Here is a 24,887-nt window from a genome sequence, read left to right as displayed (position 1 = left end):
AAACCAAGTCTAAACCAGGACTAAACCAGGTCTAAACCAGGACTAAACCTGGTTTTAAACAGGTCTAAACCAGATCTAAACCAGGACTAAACCAGGTCTAAATGCCAGAACTAAACCAGGACCAAACCATGTCTTAACTGGATCTAAACCAAGTCTAAAGCAGGACTAAACCAGGACTAAACCAGGACTAAACTAACACTAAACCAGAACTAAACCAGGACCAAACCATGTCTTAACTGGATCTAAACCAAGTCTAAAGCAGGACTAAACCAGGTCTAAATCAGCACTGAACCAGGACTAAACCAGGTCTAAAGCAGGTCTAAACCAGGACTAAACCAGGTCTTAACCAGGTCTTAACCAAGTCTAAACAAGGACTAAACCAGTGCTAAACCAGATCTAAACGAGGTCTAAACCAGGACTAAACATGGTCTAAACCAGGACTAAACCAGGACTAAACTAGGACTAAACATGGTCTAAACCAGGACTAAACCAGATCTAAACGAGGTCTAAACCAGGTCTAAACCAGCACTAAACCGGGACTAAACCAGATCTAAACCAGGACTAGACCACGACTAAACCAGGCCTACACTAGGTCTGAACCAGGACTAAACCAGGTCTAAACCAGGACTAAACCAGATCTAAACCAGATCTAAACCAGGTCTAAACCAGGTCTAAACCAGGACTAAACCTGGTCTTAATCAGGTCTAAATCAGGTCTAAACCAGGATTAAAGCAGGATTAAACCTGGTCTAAACCAGGACTAAACCAGGTGTTAACAAGGTCCAAACCAGGTTTAAACTAGGTCCAAACCTGCCCTAAATCAGGACTAAACCAGGTCTAAAGCAAGACTAAACCAGGTCTAAACCAGGCCTAAACCAGGACTAAACCAAGCCTAAACCAGGTCTAAACCAGGCCTAAACCAACTCTAAACCAGCTCTAAAACTAAACCAGGTCTATTCCAGGTCTGAACTAGCTCTAAACCAGGACTAAACCAGGTCTAAACCAGTCTAAACCAGGACTAAACCAGGACTGCACCAGGTCTAAACCAGGTCTAAACCAGGTCTAAACCAGGGCTAAACCAGGTCTTAACCAGGTCTTTACCAGGTCTAAACCCAAACTAAACCAGGTCAAAACCAGTTCCAAACCAGGGCTAAAACCAGACTAAACCATGACTTAACCAGGTCTAAACCGGGACTAAACCAGGTCAAAACCAGGTCTAATCCAGGGCTAAACCCAGACTAAACCTGGACTAAACCAGAACTAAACTGAAGATGACTTTTTGTCCCATAATGATTCGACTCCAGTGCCATACAGTTAAAGAACAGTAGAAGAAGAAAAAACACTCAAACATCTAGATATATATGAACAACAGACTGAACTCAAAGCATTTCACGGCTGCAGTATGACAAGGACTTTTAAACGAATTTGTCTCTCTCTTACTGGGTCGTCTCTGTAGGGGCGATGAGGTGGGTGCTCTCTCTTTCTGGGTGCTCTCCATAGGGGTTATGGGGTGGGTGCTCTCTCTATCTCAATGCTCTCTTTAGGGGGTGATGAAGTGGGTGCTCTCTCTATCTGGGTGCTCTCTTTAGGGGTGATGGGGTGGGTACTCTCTATTTCTGGGTGCTCTTTGTAGGGGCGATGGGGTGGGTCTCTCCCTCTGTCTTAGCATGTTGGAGACAGGGTGCTCTCTCTTGTCTCTCAGTCTTTCTTAATGGGTTCTCTCTCTGAGTTTCGTGAGATTCTCTTTCTCTCTGGGTGCTGTTTGGGGGGGTACTCTGGGGGGTGCTCTCTATCCCACTATTTCTTGGTGCTCTCTGTAGGGGGGATGGATTGGGTCTCTTAACCTCTCTTTGGGTGCTCTCTGGGTCTCTCCCTCTCCTCTCTGGGTGCTCTCTTTGTGAGTGGTCTTGGCTCAGTCTGACTCCTCCCCCTCCTGTCTCTCTCTGTGTGGGTGATGGGGTGGTACTCTCTCTCTCTACTCTCTATATGCTCTCTTTGTGGGTGCTCTTGGATCTGTCTGACTCCTCCTCCTCCTCTCTCTCTCTCTCTCTCTCTCTGTGGGTAATGGGATAGTACTCTCTCTCCTCTCTAGGTGCTCTCTGTGTGGGTGCTCTTGGCTCAGTCTGACTCCTCCTCCTCCTCTCCGTGCATGCTCTCGTCAGCATTGGGGCTCAGATACTCAAAGGCCTTCTGGCTCTGTGACACAAACTGCCTGAGGGGGGCAAGCAGGAGGTCGGTGGCGGAGGGGCGGCGAGGGGCGGGCACTTCCAGGGCAGTGGGTGGGACTTCCTGCTCATCTGATTGACGTCTGGGCTCCGGACTCTGAGTCCCACGAGCCGAGAGAGAATACAGACTACGCCGTCTGCGTGGACGTCCATCCATTGCCTTTAAGAACAGACTACAGAGAGAAAGAGAGTTACTACAAGTACTACTACTACTATTACTACTACTACCAATACAACTAATACTACAGAATAAGGACTACGGAACCTGCATCGGACAGATGCAGGTGCCATAGTCTGGACAGGCATATGTACATCGCTTTTAAGAACAGACTGGAGAGAAAGAGAGTTACTACAAGAACTACTACTTCTATTACTACTACTACTACGAATACTAGTGCTACTTCTATTACTACTAATACTAATACTACAGAATACAGACTAAGGCGTCCGCGAGGGTGTCCATCCGATGCCTTTAAAGAAGAGACTAAAAAGGAAAGAGTTACAATAAGTACTACTACTACTGCTACTAATATACATCTAATACTACTATAACTCATACTACAGAGAGTCCAGACTCCAGCGTCTGCACAGATCCTGCAGCCCTCAGAGCAGGAGGCGGAAGACTTTTTAAGCATTAGCTCACCTGTTAGCATTAGTATTAGCAGAGCTGCGTCGGGATGAGCTGTTTGAGGTGAAGTCATGTTGGTTTAAAAAGTCCTCCACCTCCTGCTCTGAGGGCTGCTGGATCTGTAAGACAAGCATACCATTACTACCATTACAAATACTACTACTACTACTACTGCTGCTGCTGCTAATTACTATAGTACTATAAACACTACAATCCTCTATCTGCTGCATTGAGGACTGCTGCATCTAATAGCAACACACACAGAATATATACTACAGTACTATTACTACTATGACTACAGCTCAGAGAACTGCAGGATCTACAAAAGATATACCACTACTACTACTACTTTTTCAGCAGTACATTATTACAGTAATACTGTTAAAGGTCTCATATTACATTATTTTCTGATCGATGGTATAATGTTTCCAGTCACAAACAAACCTGGAGTTGAGTTTAGTTTCATTCACACACATTTAACACACAAACCTTGCATATTTAGGCTGAGTTCTTCTCCAGAACTGAAAACGCTCTGTTGCAACTTGTGATGTCATCATGTGGTAATACAGGAAGTGCTCCACTGTGTGTCTTTCTTCCTCTTGCAAACCAATTTTTCTCTCTGCCTAAAACCTGCACCTCACTTTCAAATGAGTTGTGGTTTTAGATGGAGGTGCCAGCCTGACGCACGCATATCAGTTACATCTTCTGTCTTTTACAGTCTCTTGTGAAGTGATTGTTTGGTTTTCTACATAGACATAGACAAGGCTGTTGAAGGTAATGTCCTTCCAACACTCCAACACTGTCAATCAAACCTGTTACTAACGGTAGCGGGAGCAACCTCAGGGAAAGAAGACACCTGATTGCTCTGTTATTAATGTTCTTATTTTGAAACTATCAAAATACAGTGGTCCCTCGTTTATTGCAGGAGTTACGTTCTAAAAATAACCCTCAATAGGTGAAATCCACAAAGTAGTCAGATTTATTTTTTACAATTATTGCTGTGAAACCCCTCACCACACACTTTATACACTTTTCTCAGACAGGCATTAACATTTTCTTTGACAAGCTGAGTGCATTCTGTACTGTACAGAAGACACAACATGGAGATCGACTCACAATGGTCTACAGTCCCTTGAGGATGCAGAACACAATATGTGTTGATACACTGTAAAAAAAAGCATGCAAAATTGCACCCAAAAAAATCTGTGAAATAGCAAGATCACAACATTGAACTGCAATATAGCGAGGGACCCCTGTAGTGAAATAAGAAAAAAAAAACAGGATAATGTAGAGTGGGTTAAAACCAACATTGTAAGGTCAGTATGACGAGACCAATAGCAGCAGTTACAAAGAGATCGGACATGGTTTTTACATGGAAAGTGAATTGGAGTCAGTTGAGCCAGAAGCGCTCCGATGCTAACTTCCCGTTTGGAATACAGCAGCTAGCACATGAGCTATGCCTATTTATACACTCACCTGAAGGATTATTAGGAATACCATACTAATACGGTGTTTGATCCCCTTTCGCCTTCAGAACTGCTTTAATTCTACGTGGCATTGATTCAACAAGGTGCTGAAAACATTTTTTAGAAATGTTGACCCATATTGATAGGATAGCATCTTAGAGATTGGACATGGAGATTTGTGGGATGCACATCCAGGGCACGAAGCTCCCGTTCCACCCCATCCCAAAGATGCTCTATCGGGTTGAGATCTGGTGACTGTGGGGGCCATTGTAGTACAGTGAACTCATTGTCATGTTCAAGAAACCAATTTGAAATGATTCGAGCTTTATGACATGGTGCATTATCCTGCTGGAAGTAGCCATCAGAGGATGGGTAAATGGTGGTCATGAAGGGATGGACATGGTCAGAAACAATGTTCAGGTAGCCCGTGGCATTTAAACAATGCCCAATTGGCACTAAGGGACCTAAAGTGTGCCAAGAAAACATCCCCCACACCATTACACCACCATCACCAGCCTGCACAGTGGTAACAAGGCATGATGGATCTATGTTCTCATTCTGTTTATGCCAAATTCCGACTCTACCATTTGAATGTCTCAACAGAAATCGAGACTCATCAGACCAGGCAACATTTTTCCAGTCTTCAACTGTCCAATTTTGGTGAGCTCATGCAAATTGTAGCCTCTTTTTCCTATTTGTAGTGGAGATGAGTGGTACCCAGTGGGGTCTTCTGCTGTTGTAGCCCATCCGCCTCAAGGTTGTGCGTGTTGTGGTTTCGCAAATGCTTTGCTGCATTCCTCGGTTGTAATGAGTGGTTATTTCAGTCAACGTTGCTCTTCTATCAGCTTGAATCACTCGGCCCATTCTCCTCTGACCTCTAGCATCAACAAGGCATTTTCGCCCACAGGACTGCCGCATACTGGATGTTTTTCCCTTTTCACACCATTCTTTGTAAACCCTAGAAATGGTTGTGCGTGAAAATCCCAGTAACTCAGCAGATTGTGAAATACTCAGACCCTCCCGTCTGGCACCAACAACCATGCCACGCTCAAAATTGCTTAAATCACCTTTCTTTCCCATTCTGACATTCAGTTTGAAGTTCAGGAGTTTGTCTTGACCAGGACCACACCCCTAAATGCATTGAAGCAACTGCCATGTGATTGGTTGATTAGATAATTGCATTAAGGAGAAATTGAACAGGTGTTCCTAATAATCCTTTAGGTGAGTGTATATAGCCTATGTATATATGAATGCAGTACCAGGTTATACAGTGGGGTGGCGTTGATCAGCAGCTGTAGCAGGAGTTTGCTGAGTTCTTGAAGGTCTCTCACAAGGTTCTGGATCTGCTCAGGCAACTCCAGGACTCTCTGGACTGGACCAAACTGGACCAGGACCAGGGCCCGATTCCGAATCTCAACCAGGGCTCCCTCTCTCAGGTCCTCTGCCCTGTACAACAACGCCACCACCAGGCTCTGAAGGGAGTGCAGCAGGTCTCCAACCAGGTCCAAAACTGGGCTCAGACCGATCTAAGAGAGGACAGAACCAGTGCTAAGACAGGACTGTAACAGGACTGAAACAAATCTAAAACAGGTCTGAAACACGTTTTCACTGGAACCAAACCAGGAATGATCTGATGATGAGGATGTTTTTGCACTTTCACATAGGACACATCAAAACAGGGAGTAAACTTTCAACTAAACCTGGACTATAACAGGACCAAACCAAGCCTGCATTATCTCAAACCAGTATAAACCATGACAAGTATAAACATGTCCTAAAAGACGACTAAACTAGGAAACCCTGTTTACTCCAGTCTAAACCCAGTCTAAACCCTGGTTTAAACCACAGTCTAACCCCTGGCCTAAACTCGGTCTAAACCAGGTTGAAACCTGGGTCTAAACCCCGTTCTTAACTCAGTCTAAGCCAGGTCTATACCCTTGTCCAAATCTGGTGTAAACCCAGTCTAAACCAGGTCTAAACTTGTTCTAAACTCCGGTCTAAACCCCAGTCTAAACTCCGGTCTAAACTCCGGTCTAAACTCCGGTCTAAACTCTGGTCTAAACTCCGGTCTAAGCCTTGGTCTGAACCCCGGTCTAACCTGGTCTAAATCCAGTCTAAACCCACTCTAAATCTGGTTTCAACCTCGTCTAAACCAAGTTTAAGCGCGTTCTAAGACTGGTCCAAACCCCCAGTCTAAATCCTGGACTAACCACGGTCTAACCCCGGTCTACACCTGGTCTAAACCCAATCTGAACTGGGTCCCGGACTAAGGACTCACAGCGTCAGCGGTGCTCTGGAGTCTGCTCAGGCTCCTCCTCAGCTGGTCTCGGGTTTTCAGGAGTCGGTGGTAGATCTGAAGGACCAGGATCAGGACCAGACTTCGGACTCGGGTCCAAACACTAGGTTCATCCTCGTCCTCTTCCTCAAACTGCTGCACCCTCTGCTCCCACTGCAGGCCTAAGGGCAAGGGAGGGCATCTGATGCAATCTAACAATACAGGGAGGGCATCTGACACACAGGGAGGGTACCTGACACAATCTAACATACAGGGAGAGCGTCTGACACTATCTGACACATGGGGAGGGCATCTAGCACAATCTGAGAGAATCTGACACACAGCAGGGCATCTGAGGCAAATATGATACTACAGGGAGGGCACCCGACACAATCTAAAGCAATCTGACACACAGGGATGGCATCTGACACTCAGGGAGGGCATCTGACACACAGGACAATACAGTAGGAGGCAGGAAGGGCCTCTGACACAGGTATACGTCAGTGTGAGAGGGCATCCGGCTTACGTAGCGTGGGGGGAAGGGGCAGGTAGAAGGCAGTGACCTCCTCAAGTCGGGTCAGGAGGTCATCAAGGCCGGAGAAGGCAGCCTGCCCAACCTTTGACCCCTGCAGTGCTCTGAGTAGAGCCCGCCCCCGCTCCGACACAAGCTCGGCCCCTCGCTCCACCCCCTCCAACGCCACGTCCACGCCCTCCACCACCCACAGTTGCAGGTCATCCAGGGTTATTGCCAGGGCATCACGCAGGTGAGAGGATACCTGAAGGAGACAGATGAGACAGGTGAGAGGACACCTGAGAGAGACAGGTGAGAGGATACCTGAGGGAGACAGGTGAGAGGACACCTTAGGGAGACAGATGAGACAGGTGAGAGGATACCTGAAGGAGACAGATGAGACAGGTGAGAGGACACCTGAGAGAGACAGGTGAGAGGACACCTGAGGGAGACAGGTGAGACAGATGAGAGGACACCTGAGGGAGACAGGTGAGACAGGTGTGAGGACACCTGAGGGAGACAGGTGAGACAGATGAGAGGACACCTGAGGGAGACAGGTGAGACAGGTGAGAGGACACCTGAGGGAGACAGGTGAGACAGATGAGAAGACACCTGAGGGAGACAGGTGAGACAGGTGAGAGGACACCTGAGGGAGACAGGTGAGACAGGTGAGAGGATACCTGAGGGAGACAGGTGAGACAGGTGAGAAGATACCTGAGGGAGACAGGTGAGACAGGTGAGAAGATACCTGAGGGAGACAGGTGACAGGATTCCTGAGGGAGACAGGTGAGAGGGCACCTGAGAAAGACAGGTGAGACAGGTGACACGGTCTCTGGTCTGGACTCACTTGGTCTGTGGACTGTTGGAGGATTGGGAAGTTCTGCTCCAGTCGGTCCAAACCCAGAAGAGCCAAAGAACTCACCGCTCTGACTGAGACAAAAAGAAGGGTTACGGAAACTACTACTACTACAACTACTACTACTGCTAGTACTACTGCTAGTGCTACTACTTCTATTACTACTACTACTGCTACTACTACTGCTACCATTACAACTATTACGACTACTACTACTGCTACTACTACTACTACTACAACTACTACTACTACTACTACTGCCGCTGCTGCTACTACTACCAATACTGCTATTACTGCTATTACTTCTATTATTACTACTACTTCTGCAATTACTAGCAGAAGTAGTAATAGCAGAAAAAGTAATATTACTATCATTACTATCACTACTATTACTATCACTACTACCAGTGCTTCTACTGTCACCAGTACTACTTAATATATTGTATTTTACTCACTTTGAGGCTGGAGGCTTGTGAGCAGGGGTGTGGCCTGTTTGAGTGCCACCTGTGACACGCTGACCACGCCCACCTCGGCCACGCCCCCCATGATCTGCAGCAGTGGGTGACGCCCCTTCACCTGTGGGCAACCAGTTCAATGTCAGTCACAGTGTCACCAAGGCGACCACAGGAAGGGCGGGCTTTACCTGAGAGTAGGCGGAGGTCAGAGACTGCAGTGCCGATTGGATGAGAGGCATCTGGGTCACGCGCAGAACCACACTAGACTGAGAACCAAACCAGGACTAGAACAAGTCTAAACCAGGACTGCAACAGGACTAAACTAGGACTAAACCAGGTCTAAACCAGGACTAGAATGGGACTGTAAATAAACTAGATATAAAACTGGTCTAAATAAAACCCAGAACCACACTGGACTGAGAACCAGGACCAGGACTAGAGCAAGACTAAACCACAACTAGAACCAAGATTAACATCTGAACAAAACCAAGACTAAAACCAGGACTGTAACTAATCTAGGTGTAAAACAGGACTAAACTAGGATTAAAACCAGGACTAAAACCAGGACTAAAACTAGGACTAAACTAAGACTAAACAAGGACCATAATAGAACAAGAACTAGGCCTAGAACCAATGAGAACCAAGTCTAAAACAGGACTCCACTGGGTCTCACTTGAACCAGAACAGATGGTCAAAATGAAAATTCCAAATAGCAAAACTCACCTCCAGCATCTTCTGTTCAGATCCATCAAATCTACATCAGGAAAAACTGGATTAAAACCAGTGTCTAAACCAGGACAAAACCAGGCCTAAACCTGGTCTAAACCAGGACGAAACCAGATCTAAACCATGACAAAATCAAGTCTAAACCAGGTCTAAATCAAGACTAAACTAGGACAAAACCAGGCCTAAACCAGAAGGTGTAAACATGTAGTTTGTAAAATCCACCAGTGGAAGGTAAAGCTTTAATTTGGCAACTTCTCAACTGAAAGAAGCTGGACTGTACGGCAGAGATAATGTGCTTGTCCAGATGGAACAGAGTCCACAATCAGCCCAAGATTCCTCACTACATATGACAATAAGAGACAGAGGACCTCACACTGTCAGGCCCTAGAGGACCTCACACTGTCAGGCCCTAGAGGACCTCACACTGTCAGGCCCAAGAAGACCTCACTGACCCTCACAGGCTCAAGGAGTGTTAGGACAAACACCACAATCTCAGTTTTAGTTTGATTTACACCAGGACTAATCAGCACTAAACTGGTACTGAATCAGGCCTAAACCAGATATAAACCAGGACTGAACCAGGCCTAAACCAGATATAAACCAGGACTGAACCAGGCCTAAACCAGATATAAACCAGGACTAAACCAATTCTAAACTTTAAGCTCTCCATCTCCTCGTTCATCTGCCCCGGGGCAGACACAGTCATAGTGGTCACTCTGATCACCACAGTCACAGAAGGAGGTCTGGCTCAAAGGTACACAAACATGGTTTTGGACATGGTTTAGTCCTGTTTTGGTCCTGGTTTTGGACATGAGGAAGTCAGCTGGTTCCTGTGTCACAGTCTGAGCCCTGTTCACTCCAAACCACCATGAAATCGCCCAGAGTACGGTGTGACATCATCATTGTGAGGAGCAGAGGAGGAACAGAGGTACAGAGGTCTGAACCAGGACTAAACCAAGACTAAACCCAGGACTAAACCAAGACTGAACCAAGACTAAACCAAGACTAAACTCAGGACTAAACCAGGCCTGAACCAGGCCTGAACCAGGCCTGAACCAGGACTAAACCCAGGACTGAACCAGAACTATAACAGGACTAAACCAAGATTAAACCCAGGACTAAATCCAGGACTAAACCAGTACTGAACGAGGACTAAACCAAGCCTAAACCCAGGACTGATCAAGGAGTGAACCAGGACTATACCAGGACTAAACCAGGGCTAAAACATCATCATTCTAAACAGACAATCAGATCTTACCCCATGTTCAGTCTGGACTCCGTAAAATCCCGGTCCATGACACAACCCAGACTTTTAAGTCTGTGAGCGGAGAAGCTGATTGGTCGCCCTGGCCTGATGCTGACTCCTCATTGGTCGATCTGTGACAGATTCATTTCACACTATTTTCACTGAACATCTCAAATGTTCCTTTGGTTTTGAAAAGGAAAAAGGAACAGGCATAGAACTGTACTGCTACTACTATTGCTACTACTAATGCTGCTACTAATGCTGTTACTACTACTACTACTAATACTGATACTACTACTACTACTACTGCTGTTGCTACTGCTAGTAATGCTACTACAACTACTACTACTCCTACTACTTCTACTACTAATTAATTTTGGGAGATTTGGGGTTAAATATAAGTGAGCAGAAGTAAAACTATACTACAGTAGCAGTATAAGTACAATGTTACTACAGTAGTATACAGTTTAAGTACAATGATACTGCATTGGGGTTGTATACAACCCCAATTCCAATGAACTGTATAAACTACACAGACATGATATTTAATGTTCAAACTGATCAACTTCATTGTTTTTATGCAAATATTCACTCATTTTCAATTTGGGACAGGGGCAACAAAAGTGGAAAAGTGTGCTGTGGTCTGACAAGTCCACATTTCAAATTGTTTTTGGAAATCATGGACGTCATGTCCTCTGGACCAAAGAGGAAAAGGACCAACCGGATTGTTATCAGCACAAAGTTCAAAATCTGTGATGGTCTGGGGGTGTGTTAGTGTCCGTGGCATGGGTAACTTGCACATCTGTGAAGGCACCATTAATGCTGAAAGGTACATACAGGTTTTGGAGCAACATATGTTGCCATCCAAGCAATGTCTTTTTCAGGGACATCCCTGCTTATTTCAGCAAGACAATGCCAAGCCACATTCTACATGTTTTACAACAGTGTGGCTTCGTAGTAAAAGAGGGTGTATACTACACTGGCCTGCCTGCAGTCAAGACCTGTCTGCCATTTGAAAATGTGTGGCGCATTATGAATTGCAAAATACGACAACAGAGACCCCGGACTGCTGAGCAACTGAAGTTGAACAATCAGCAAGAATGGGAAAGGATTTTTTTTTGCAAAGCTTCAACAATTAGTGTCCTCAGTTCCCAAATGCTTATTGATTGTTGTTGTTAAAAGGAAAGGTGATGTAACACAGTGGTAAACATGCCCCTGTCCCAGCTTCATTGGAACGTTTTCCAGACATCAAATTGAAAATGAGTGAATATTTGCATAGAAACAATAAAGTCTATCAGTTTGAACATTAAATATTATGTCTTTAGTTTATTTAGTTCAGTATAGGTTGAAAAGGATTTGCAAATCATTGTATTCTGTATTTTTTTTTTAAGTTTTACACAGTGTCCCAACTTCATTGGAATCAGGGTTGTACATTATAAGTACAATGATTCTAAAATACTACTACAGTATAAATGCAGTTTTACTGCAATAGTACCACAGTATATGTTACTGCAGTAGTACTACAGTATAACTACAATGTTACTGCAGTAGTAGACATTACTACACTATACAAGTACATGTTACAGTCCACACTATAAGTACAGTAGTACTACAGTATAGTGACAATTCACACTGGGATAGTGTGTTCAAAACTTGTGACTCTTTTTGGTTTCATGCCTTGTTTCCTCATGACGCAATGTTCCAGAGTCCTGGACTAGATCAGAACTAGACCAGGACCAAACCAGGACTAAACCAGGACTAGACCGGGACAAGATCAGGACTAGACCAGGACTAGACTAGAACTAAACCAGGACTAAACCAGAACTAGACAAAGACTAGATCAGAGCTAGACCAGAACTAAACCAGGACTACACCAGGACTGGACCAGGGCTGAATCAGGACTAAACCAGAACTAGAACAGAACTAGACCAGGACTAGATCAGAACTAGACCAGGACTAAACCAGGACTAGACCAGGACTAAACCAGGAATAAACCAGGACTAGACCAAGACTAAACTAGTACTAAACCAGGACTAGACCAGGACTAGACCAGGAGTGAACCTGGACTGAACCAGGACTGGACCAGGACTGGACCAGGACTAGACCAGGACTAGGCCAGGACTCGACTAGGGCTAGACCAGGACTAGATCAGGACTGCACCAAGACTAGACCAGGGCTACACCGGAACTAGACAAGGACTGAAATAGGACTGGACCAGGACTAGACCAAGACGAGAGCAGGACTGGACCAGGACTAGACCAGGACTGAAATAAGACTGAACTAGAACTAGACCAGGACTAGACCAGGATTGAACCAGGACTACACCAAGACTAGACCAGGACTAGTCGGGGACTAGACCAGGACTAGACCAGGACTGCACCTGGACTAAAGAAGGTCGAAACCTGGACTAAACTAGGGCTGAAGCAGGTCTGAACCAAGTCTGGGTCTGGACCAGGACCCAGGCTAAACCAGGTCTGGACCAGTCCTCAGGCCTCTGTGGTTCAGATTATGTGGATGTCTTTTTATGAACTGATGAGACCTAAACTCTGGCTCATGTTCTGAACCTGATTTTTAGTCTTAGTGATCCAAATTCATGTGATTTCTATGAACCTAAAGGGAAGTGCTGCTTTTACTGCACACAATGTGGACATTGTTGACACTGTGGATTCTGTGGACACTATGGACTCTGTGGACACTGTAGACACTGTGGACACTGTGGACTCTGTGGACACTATGGATTCTGTGGACACTATGGACTCTGTGGACACTGTAGACACGACACTGTGGATTCTGTGAACACTGTGGACTCTGTGGACACTGTGCGCTCTGTGGACACTGTGGACACCGTGGACTCTGTGGACACTATGGACTCTGTGGACTTTGTGGACACTGTGGACACTGTGGACACTGTGCGCTCTGTGGACACTGTGGACACTGTGCGCTCTGTGGACACTATGGACTCTGTGGACACTGTTGACACTGTGGATTCTGTGGATTCTGTGGACACTATGGACTCTGTGGACTCTGTGGACACTGTGGACTTTGTGGACACTGTGGACACTGTGGACACTGTGGAGTCTGTGGACTATGAGAGCTGCTGTTGCAGAAAATTCTGAACGCTGCTTCAACATGGTTGTTCTCGAGTGTTCTTGAGTGTTCTTGAGTGTTTGTGAGTGTTCTTGAGTGTTTGTGAGTGTTCTGGAGTGTTCTGGAGTGTTCTGGAGTGTTTGTGAGTGTTCTTGAGTGTTCTTCAGTGTCCTGCATAAATTTTGGAGCTCTCTGCTATACTCTAACAATCTCTCATCAAAAACATGCCTGAAGAGACTTTAGATGGCATCCATGTATGTTTGAGTAATCTAGTGATCTCTCCTGGGCCCTATTCGTACCCTCCTTACGATTAGCAGTACGAGTCTGTACACCCACAAGCCTACGTCACCCATGCTCCCACATGACAAATCTCCATATACAAAGGATCGGCAACCTGTGGCTCCGGAGCCGCATGTGGCTCTTTCATCCTTATACTGTGGGTCTGCAGGGCTTGGGAAAATAAATTATAAGTATTTAATTTTTTTTAAATTGTAGTTCTAAATTGGAAGATTATTGTGATCTTGACATATTAAAATAAAATAATTTATTATTTTTTGTCACTCAAAATAAGTGTCACACACAAATGTTTGTCACTCAAAATAAGCATCACAAAATAAGTGCCGGCATACTGAGACCTTCCCCGACACCAACACAAACCTCCTTTAATTTTCTCAAAAATCGACAGCGAGCGTTATAATCCGGTGCACCTTATGTATTACTTAGAAACTACGAAGCTGCACCGCTTGATGGATTGTCGGAGCATTACAGCTAACGTAGTCAAGAGCCTCGCGGAGTAATATGTGTGGAAGGACACCAAAATGGCAAGAAGAAGATAACTGAAAAGGGAGTTCTGGCAAGATGGCGGTACGGGCAGGCAGTACTCTTTGAGCTGTTGTATTTGAATCTCAGAATATTAATTTAGAACTCAATTTTGAACCGCTAAAAGTTCTCTTTACCTTTTTAACAAAAAAAACTCAATATTTGACGTCTCTTAAACGAAATTTGAGCACTCTTTAAATACGTGAAAGATGACCCGGGAAAAACATGATGCCCAGGCTAAGTTAGCTTCAGGCTCCAAAAGCTCGGTCCCAGTGACGGCAATGGACCATGAATATGCTATGGAAGTAATGACGCCGTCAATCAAAAGGAAAACCCCAGTTACACCAACAAAGCTGGCCGCTGCAAAACCCAGCAAGGTAATTGTTTCAAATAAAAACGAGGCAGAGCTGACAGCCCTCACCGCTGCTACTGACAAGCTGACTGACAGATTTGATGACGTTGATGTGAAACTTCGATGCAACTCTATAATACTAGCCAACCTGACCTAGATAACCGAAATGAATGCTGACGAAATTAAAAACTGTATAGCCAGATTCTGTGATGTCGGTCCCTGCCCTCATTAAAGAGAATGCTGATTTGAAAGAGCACGTGTTGAGATGGAGTGCTATAAACGGCGCTGGAATCTGAAAATACAGGGTTTAAAAGAAAAGTTGATGAGAACACCCGCAAAGAAGTCCTGGAGATCACAACACGCATCATCCCTGAATATCGCGGTAGACACGGTGCATCGTCTGGGAAAGAGAGAAGTCAGGAGGCACCGCCAGATAATAATCCAGTTCACCATGAGGCACTACCAAGACATTTGCTGAAAGCTCACCAAGGATTCCATGGCCTGCAAAAAGATGGGAATCTTCTTCAAGCAGGATTTCTGCGAGGTCGACTGAGAGGCTAGGGCTGCTGTTTGGTCTAAAATGAAGCAGGCGAGAGCGGCAGGTCAGAACGTCTACTATCGAGGGCACATTGGATATGTTAATAGAGTCCGTGTGTTACCAGGTTGAATGACTTCTTTCAAATTGAAGTTGAACTGAAGTTGAATTGAAGTTCTGAGTTCTACTTCTGTTTATTGCTGTCAGAGCGTGTTTAATTATAATAATAATCATATAGTTCTGGACAGTTTAAGGGTTTGTTCTATGCTTTAAGTCCACAGAGGCATGTTATAGTTGACATTTTAAGGTCATAAACCTGTTTGGTACTGCAGAAACATTTTGAGGTCTACCTCACCTTCATTGTACTTGAGATTCAACGTTCAATAGCACTTTAACACTACTTGCTACCCTTTACCTCACGGTTTATTTATCTTTTATATTATTTATTGATTTTTATTTTATATATATATATATATATATATATATATATATATATATATATATATATATATATATATATATATATATATAGTATCCTTAAATACTACGGGTTTACAAGACAGTGTAAAAAGAAAATCTATTTTCTTATTTTGTAAAAATGTATATGCTAACTGCATTTTGTTACAAGAAACACACAGAAAAACTGTGGAGGCAGATGAGCACTTTTGGTCTAATTAATGGCGTGAAAAAATATTATTCTCTCATGGTAATCCTCTGGTGTTGCTTTGCTTTTAAAAACAATTTAAAATAATCACCCACAAAAATGATAGTAATGGCCACTGGCTTATTTGTGTCCTCAAAATAACTGATGGTTTTCTGATTTCGTGTAATGTTTATGGCTACAACATTCCCAACCTAAACAAATTCTTATTAGCTGAAATTGTGGATCATTCCAAAAACCTTGGTCGAAAATATCATTGTCACAATATCATTTTAGGAGGAGATTTGAACATGGTTCTAGATGAATGGCTGGATAGACTGCAGTCTAAATTCTACTCCCACATATAAACACAGGTTTACAACATTTTTGTTTAGACATTAATGTAAACGATCCCTGGGGACTTGCTCATCCATTAACACAGTCATTTCCTTGGTCTAAACCAGCTGGGTCAGCTAAATCTCACATTGATTTCGAGCTAATCTCAAACAACTTTATCCGAAATGAATTAGATCTTAATATCTGTGCTGCTCCTCTGACTGATCACTGTCTCATTCAACCTAATCTGAGTCCTCAGGTGAAAAAACCCTTTAGCACAGGCTACTGGAAATTTAACTCCTCACTCCTCACTAATGAAGACTTCTGCACTGATGTTATTGAACTTTTAGAAATAATATATTCTGACGAGAATCTTAAGGGCTATATTGATAAGTGGGAATTCTTTAAATTCGAAGTATGCCAAATTTTTATTAAGCATAGCAAATTAATAGCTAAACAATGTAAACAGAAACAAATGATTATATTATAAAGAAACTAAAACTCTAATTCTCTTTTTATTGATGATAAACAAAGAAAAAGTATTCTTCAGTGCTCCCTTGGTGATCTTTTCATTAAAAAGGAAAAGGAGCATATCTCGAGAAAAATGGGTGGAGCTGTGTGTAAAAAGTACAACATATTTCTGTAACTTGGAAAAGAAAAGGCAGAAAGAAATGCAGTTCAAAGTCTTTATATTAATGATCAACTTTGTAATGACCCTCAAATGATAACCACAGAAATCTCTGTCTTTTATAGCAAACTGTACATGTCATCACGTCAACTCTAAAGCTCACACTCCTTTTACAAAACTATTAAAGATTCAATCCCCAAAATTGATAATAGTTTCAAACAGATCTGTGAAGAAGAAATAACTATACAAGAATTGGAAAAAGTGATTAGTTGTTTGTTCAAAGATAAAGCTCCAGGCTGTGATGGGCTGACTAGTAACTTTTATAAATTCTTCTGGGATCAGAATATATATATATATATATATATATATATATATATATATATATATATATATATATATATATATATATATATATATATATATATATATATATATATATATATATATATATATATATCCCTCTTAAATAACGATTACAAGCTCTTAACTCACATTTTTGCAAACAGACTCAAAGATTCTGAGTTTCATAGTTTCTGAAACTCAATCTAGTTTTATAAAAGGTCGCTCTATTCATAATATCATACGCCTTGTCCTAGATTTAATAGACTGTGATTTTCTAATTAACAATGAAGGTTTCATTCTACTTTTAGATTTTTACAAGGCCTTTGATATGATTGAGCATAATTTTATGTTCCAAGCACCGCAGTCGTTTGGTTTTGGGAGTAAATTTATTAACATTATTAAAACCTTTTATAATGATACCAGTAGCTCTGTTTGTTTAGCCCATGGGACCTCTCAGAGATTTCAGATAAACAAAGGAATAAAATAAGGGTGTCCAATTTCACCCCTTTATTTATTGCAGCAACAGAGATGCTATCCATATTAATTAAAAATGCAGACTTTGGCAAGCTCTCAATTGCAGATACAGAACTGTCTATATGGCAGCTAGCTGATGACACAACTGTCTTTTTAAACAATCTGAACGAAATTCAGTGACACTTGGAGGGGCGTGATTGGGAGGAACGGCCTCCCCGATCTGAACCCGAGCGGTGTTTTGTTATTGGACTTCTGTGCTAGTCACAGCTTGTCCATAACAAACACCATGTTCGAGCACAAGGGTGTCCATCGGTGCACGTGGCACCAGGACACTCTAGGTCGGAGGTCGATGATCGACCTTGTTGTCGTGTCATCTGACCTCCGACCGCGTGTCTTGGACACTCGGGTGAAGAGAGGGGCTGAGCTGTCAACTGATCACCACCTGGTGGTGAGTTGGATCCGCTGGCGGAGGAGGAAGCCGGACAGACCTGGCAGGCCCAAGCGCATTGTGAGGGTCTGCTGGGAACGTCTGGCGGAGCCCTCTGTCAGGGGGGTCTTCAACTCCCACCTCCGGGAGAGCTTCTCCCTGATGCCGGGGGAGATTGGAGACATGGACTACGAGTGGGCCATGTTCTCCACCTCTATTGTCGATGCGGCTGCTCGTAGCTGTAAGGTCTGTGGTGCTTGTCGCGGCGGCAATCCCCGAACCCGATGGTGGACACCAGAAGTAAGGGATGCCGTCAAGCTGAAGAAGGAGTCCTATCGAGCCTTGTTGGCTTGTGGGACTCCTGAGGCAGCTGATGAGTACCGGCGGGCCAAGCGTGCCGCGGCTCGGGCAGTCGCAGAGGCAAAAACTCGGGGTTGGGAGGAGTTCGGGGAGGCCATGGAGGAGGACTATCGGACGGCCTCAAAGAGATTCTGGCAAACCGTCCGACGCCTCAGGAGGGGGAAGCAGTGCTTCACCAACACTGTTTACAGTGCGGGTGGAGAGCTGCTGACTTTGACTGGGGATGTTGTCGGGCGGTGGAAGGAATACTTTGAGGATCTCCTCAATCCCACTGTCACGACTTCCGAGGAGGAAGCAGAAACTGGGGACCCAGAGGCGGACTCGTCCATCACCCTGGCTGAAGTCACTGAGGTGGTTGGCAAGCTCCTCGGTGGCAAGGCTCCGGGGGTGGACGAGATCCGTCCTGAGTACCTTAAGTCTCTGGATGTTGTGGGGCTGTCTTGGCTGACACGTCGCTGCAACATTGCGTGGCGGTCGGGGACAGTACCTGTGGAATGGCAGACCGGGGTGGTGGTCCCTCTGTATAAAAAGGGGGACCGGAGGGTGTGTTCCAATTACAGGGGAATCACACTCCTCAGCTTTCCCGGTAAGGTCTATTCCAGGGTACTGGAGAGGAGAATCCGACCGATAGTCGAACCTCGGATTCAGGAGGAGCAGTGTGGTTTTCGCCCTGGTCGTGGAACACTGGACCAGCTCTATACTCTCCATCGGGTCCTCGAGGGCTCATGGGAGTATGCCCAACCAGTCCACATGTGTTTTGTGGATCTGGAGAAGGCATTCGACCGTGTCCCTCGTGGTGTCCTTTGGGGGGTGCTCTGGGAGTATGGGGTCCGGGGCTCTTTGCTAAGGGCTGTCCGGTCCCTGTATGACCGGAGCAGGAGCTGTGTTCGCATTGCCGGCAGTAAGTCAGACCTGTTCCCAGTGCATGTTGGACTCCGCCAGGGCTGCCCTTTGTCACCGGTTCTGTTCATTATATTTATGGACAGAATTTCTAGGTGCAGCCAGGGGCCGGAGGGGGCCTGGTTTGGGAACCACAGGATTTCATCTCTGCTGTTTGCAGATGATGTTGTCCTGATGGCTTCTTCGAGCCAGGACCTGCAGCAGGCACTGGGGCAGTTTGCAGCCGAGTGTGAAGCGGCTGGGATGAGAATCAGCTCCTCCAAATCCGAGGCCATGGTTCTCGACCGGAAAAAGGTGGTTTGCTCTCTCTGGGTGGGTGGTGAGTCTCTGCCCCAAGTGGAGGAGTTCAAGTATCTCGGGGTCTTGTTCACGAGTGAGGGAAGGATGGAGCGGGAGATTGACAGGCGGATCGGTGCAGCGTCTGCGGTCGCTGTATCGGTCCGTTGTGGTGAAAAAGGAGCTGAGCCGGAAGGCGAAGCTCTCGATTTACCGGTCAATCTACGTTCCTACCCTCACCTATGGTCATGAGCTCTGGGTAATGACCGAAAGGACAAGATCGCGGATACAAGCGGCTGAAATGGGCTTCCTGCGCAGAGTGGCCGGGCGCACCCTTAGGGATAGGGTGAGGAGCTCGGTCACACGGGAGGAGCTCGGAGTAGAGCCGCTGCTCCTACACGTTGAGAGGAACCAGCTGAGGTGGCTCGGGCATCTGCTCAGGATGCCTCCTGGACGCCTCCCTAGGGAGGTGTTCTGGGCATGTCCCACCGGGAGGAGGCCCCGGGGAAGACCCAGGACACGCTGGAGGGACTATGTCTCTCGGCTGGCCTGGGAACGCCTTGGGGTCCCACCGGAGGAGCTGGAGGACGTGTCCGGGGTGAGGGAAGTCTGGGAGTCCCTGCTTAGACTGATGCCCCCGCGACCCGGCCCCGGATTAGCGGAAGAAAATGGATGGATGGATGAACGAAATTCCTAAAATACTCCAAATTATTGAATGCTTTTCTAAAGCCTCAGACCTTTAATTGAATTTAAACAAATGTGAAATTTTTCCTCTAAAGCCATGTGCGGTTTCCAGTACATGTAACATCCAATTAAATCCACTGTTAAATACCTCGGCATGCAAATAACAAAAGATAAGAACGATTTAGAAAAACTCAACATTTGGGACAAACTTCAGATTTGCACTCTGAATAATTGGGCACAGAGACATTTGTCTATCTTTGGTAGAATTCTGTTAACCAAAATGGAGAGGATATCTAGACTTATATACCCTGCCTATTATATAGGAATCCCTAAACCAGCGATTAAATCTATTAATCAAATTAAATTTAATTTCATTTGAAAGTGAAAAATGCATATCAAACAAGGCAATTTAATCAAGAAATATGAAGATGCAGGTTTGCAAGCGATTGAATATGAGAGCCTGAATGGCACTCTGAAAATAAATTGGCTTAGATCCTTTCTTAAAAATGTAAATAGTTTATGGTTTATTATTCATGTTAAAATATTTTAAAAGTTAGGAGGCTTACAATTTCTTCTCAGATATGATTTCAATGTTAAAAATAACCTGCCCATTCAACTGTCCTCTTTTCATCAACAAGACCTTTTATACTGGAGAGTAATAAATAAGCACAACTATAGTCCACACAATATGCCCCTGTGGAACTAACCATTCATAACTGTCACAATCAAATTCCTTTTTGTACAAAAGTGGTTTGAAAAGGGTATTTGATCCCTGATGCATTTATTGAATGACAATACTAATCTTCTTCAGTGTCATTTGATGAATTCTCAAGAAAATATGACAAATATAGCAGATATCCCTCTCTCCCTAAACTTATGATAAATGGGTCAAACTCATGATAAACTGTCAAACTTTCTCACAATTCTTTTCATCTCAGGCAAAGAAGAAAATTCGTACAATCTATTTGAAAATTCCCATTCCGTTGAAAGGTAAGAAAGTCCATTTTAAAAGTCTTTCAGGCATATACCTGTTTGAAGAACTGCCTAGACAGCATTTTGGGATGGATGACAATTGTTGTTCTTTCTGTGATGTAAATATTTAATTGACAGAACACTTATTTTTTTACTGTATGTTTTCTAAAGCCTTTTGGGACGATATACACTACTGGCTATTCCCCAGGATTCCAAATTTAAAAGACTTTACCAGCAAGGACATCATTTTTGGTATTATTATGCATGACAAAAAATATGAAATGATTTTAAATGTGATCTTTGTTATGGGTAAATTCTTTATCCACAAGTTTAGATTCTTAAAAAAACAAACCATCCTTCCTCACATTTCATGAAGAACTTGATCATTTTTTCCTCATCTGTGAGTTTTATGGAAAAAAAAGATGCTATAAAACTTTAATAGACAATCTAAATCTTATGGACAACCCCTAGTATTGTTGTTGTTTTTTTTTGTTTCCTCTTTCTTTCTGTATTCCTTCAAAAATAATCTGTCTGTTCTGACTTTTAATTGAGAAACTGTTCTCTTATGCCACAAATGTTGTATACCTTTATTATATATATATATTGTCATGATCCGCACTGTCCGATCCTGGTTTTACTCCTGTCCTGCTCTTTCCCTCCCTCACCTGCCAGATCTGGGCTGGGCTCCTGGCTCCTCCTGCGCGCACCTGCAGCCCATCAGCGCAATCAACACACCTGCTGTGCATAAAAGGAGCTGGGAGAAGAGACTCAGCGCGAGATCATTGTTGTGTCACTTCTTTCCTGCCTGTGTTCCTGTTGTCCCTGTGTTCTTGTTGTGCTCCGGTCCTGGATGTCTCCTGCCCGCTCTGCCCTATTCCCGTCTGGTCTGCCTGTCGTCCTGTGGTCCCTTCATGTCCTCGGTCCCTGTGTTTCCTGTGTTCCTGCTCACCTGCTCACCTGCTCACCTCCGGATCACCCACTGTTTGTACCTTGTCCCATTCTTACAATAAATCCTGTAAATATCCCCTGAGTCTGCATCCTTTGGTCCGCTACACACACCCGTTACAACATATATATAAAAAAAAGATCACTGATGAGGAGATCTGGCATCATGGTCACCTTTGATATCCCGGTGGGCAGGGGCCAGTATGGTATCAATGTGCACCACAGGGAACAATCATCTTCAACTGTAGTTCTCGGTTGCCAGGCTAATGTCCAGAAACTACCATCCAAAGGTCATTTTCAAGAGGAAAACTTTGCCAAAATAAAAGTTTCCAGCCAGTGTCATCATCAAGGATGGATGAGGAAAAGATGAGTGAGTGGCTCAAGTGTCGTCCAAGCTTTCAGGAAGGTCGGAATCATAACTGAACAGTCTCCACTTTTCCCAAATCTAAGACTAAACCAGGACTGTACTACGTCTAAACCAGGTCTAAACCAGGTCTAAACCAGGACTAAACCAGGACTAAACCAGGACTAAACCAAGACTGAACCTGGACTAAACCAGTACTAAACCAGGACTAAACCAGACTAAACCAGGACTAAACCAAGACTGAACCTGGACTAAACCAGTACTAAACCAGGACTAAACCAGACTGAACCAGGACTAAACCAGTACTGAACCAGGACTAAACCAGACTAAACCAGACTAAACCGGGACTAAACCAGGACTAAACCAGACTAGACCAGGACTAAACCTGGACTGAACCAGGACTAAACCAGACTAAACCAAGACTGAACCAACACTGAACCAGGACTAAACCAGACTAAACTAGGACTAAACCAGGACTAAACCAGACTAAACCAGACTAAACCAGGACTAAACCAGGACTACACCAGGACTAAACCAGGACTAAATCAGACTAAACCAGGACTAAACCAGGACTGAACCAAGACTGTACTAGGACTAAACCAGTACTAAACCAGGACTAAACCAGACTAAACCGGGACTAAACCAGGACTAAACCAGACTAAACCAGGACTAAACCAGGACTGAACCAGGACTAAACCAGGACTAAACCAGACTAAACCAGGACTGAACCAACACTGAACCAGGACTAAACCAGTACTAAACCAGGACTAAACCAGACTAAACCAGACTAAACTAGGACTAAACCAGACTAAACCAGGACTAAACCAGGACTACACCAGGACTAAACCAGGACTAAACCAGACTAAACCAGACTAAACTAGGACTAAACCAGACTAAACCAGGACTAAACCATGACTAAACCAGGACTGAACCAGGACTAAACCAGACTAAACCATGACTAAACCAGTACTAAACCAGGACTAAACCAGACTAAACCAGGACTAACTCAGGACTAAACCAGGACTAAACCAGACTAAACCAGACTAAACCATGACTAAACCAGAACTGAACCAGGACTAAACCAGGTTTAACCTGGAATTTTATGAAATGAAATGAAATTTTAATAATCACACAGCATTTTTGAATATAATATTTATTTAAATGTGTTATAAATCACAAAGTCAAGAGTGAAATGAAAAAGTATAAACATAAATAGAATAAAAACAAACAAAAAAAGGACAAAAGGAGTTTTGTGTAGACATGTTGCGTAGTACTACAGTATAAGTACAGTAATACTAATATATAAGGACAGTAGGATTACAGTAGTGCTACTTCACACTGGGATATTGTGTCTGAAACTTGTGACTCTTTTTGGTTTCACGCCTTGTTTTCTCATGACGCAATGTTCCAGACTCATGGACTAGATCAGGACTAGACCAGGATGAGACAAGGAATAAACCAGGACTAGACCAGGATTAAACCAGGACAAAACCCGCACTAAACCAGGACCAGAACAGGACTAGATCAGGACTAGACCAGAACTAGACCAGAACTAAACCAGGACAAGACCAGGAATAAACCAAGACTAAAAAAGGACTAGGCCAGAAGGAAACCAGGACAAAACCAGGACTATAGACCAGGACTAGACCAGGACTCGACCAGGAATAGACCAGGACTAGAACAGAACTAGACCAGGACTAGACCAGGAAAAGACCAGGACGAAACCAAGATTATACAATGACTAGACCAGGACTAGATCAGAACTAGACCAGGATTTAACCAGGATTAGACCAGGACTAGACCAGGACTAGACCAGGACTGAACGAGGACTGACTAGGACTAAACCAGGACTAAGGGCAAGACCTGGACTAAACCATGACTAAATCAGGACTAAACCAGGACTAAACCAGGACGAAACCAGGACTAGACGAGGACTAAACCAGGATTTAACCAGAACTGGACCAGGACTAGACCAGACTAAATCAGGACTAAACTAGTAAATATATATATATATATATATATATATATATATATATATATATATATATATATATATATATATATATATATATATATATATATATATATATATATATATATATATATATTTTAAATCCTCAGAGTTTCCAGCCTTTGCCTTCTCTCATTGTCTCATTGTCCTTACTCACCTACACTCATTTCTGGGACTTTTGAATTTAGTGAAATGACAAGTGAACCACAAAATCTCTGGACATAGCCAGCCCGCTTACCACCACGCTCCAAACAGGAAGTGAGCATGCGCACGATTTGCCTCCACTGACTCCACTGTGGCCCTTTTCTCTGTAACTACTGCTGTCTGTCTGAACATTAATAACAGATC

General features: G+C 44.0%; 2 protein-coding genes and 1 long non-coding RNA gene across 3 annotated transcripts in view; 1 reads left to right on the top strand and 2 right to left on the bottom strand.

The window, feature by feature from the left end:
• mat2b (methionine adenosyltransferase 2 non-catalytic beta subunit) overlaps window positions 1–24,887 on the top strand; it is a 220,739-nt gene that overhangs the window by 90,360 nt on the left and 105,492 nt on the right. The window lies entirely within an intron of this gene.
• plin6 (perilipin 6) lies at window positions 1,396–10,409 on the bottom strand. Its single transcript, XM_033980582.2, has 10 exons — window positions 10,400–10,409; window positions 9,139–9,169; window positions 8,604–8,681; window positions 8,416–8,536; window positions 7,952–8,034; window positions 7,120–7,369; window positions 6,597–6,775; window positions 5,578–5,844; window positions 2,868–2,971; window positions 1,396–2,397 (listed from the first exon to the last, which is right to left on the bottom strand). The coding sequence occupies exons 1-10, from the start codon at window positions 10,402–10,404 to the stop codon at window positions 2,118–2,120; spliced, it is 1,398 nt and encodes a 465-aa protein (XP_033836473.2). The 5' UTR covers window positions 10,405–10,409; the 3' UTR covers window positions 1,396–2,117.
• Window positions 22,974–23,613, bottom strand: LOC129456875 (uncharacterized). Its single transcript, XR_008648995.1, has 4 exons — window positions 23,477–23,613; window positions 23,317–23,411; window positions 23,146–23,230; window positions 22,974–23,068 (listed from the first exon to the last, which is right to left on the bottom strand). It is a non-coding gene; the product is annotated as an uncharacterized LOC129456875 (long non-coding RNA).

The sequence above is a fragment of the Periophthalmus magnuspinnatus genome, chromosome 16 (genome assembly GCF_009829125.3).
Source record: "Periophthalmus magnuspinnatus isolate fPerMag1 chromosome 16, fPerMag1.2.pri, whole genome shotgun sequence".
NCBI classification, from domain to species: domain Eukaryota; kingdom Metazoa; phylum Chordata; class Actinopteri; order Gobiiformes; family Gobiidae; genus Periophthalmus; species Periophthalmus magnuspinnatus.
This window is presented reverse-complemented; position numbering and strand designations above follow the sequence as displayed.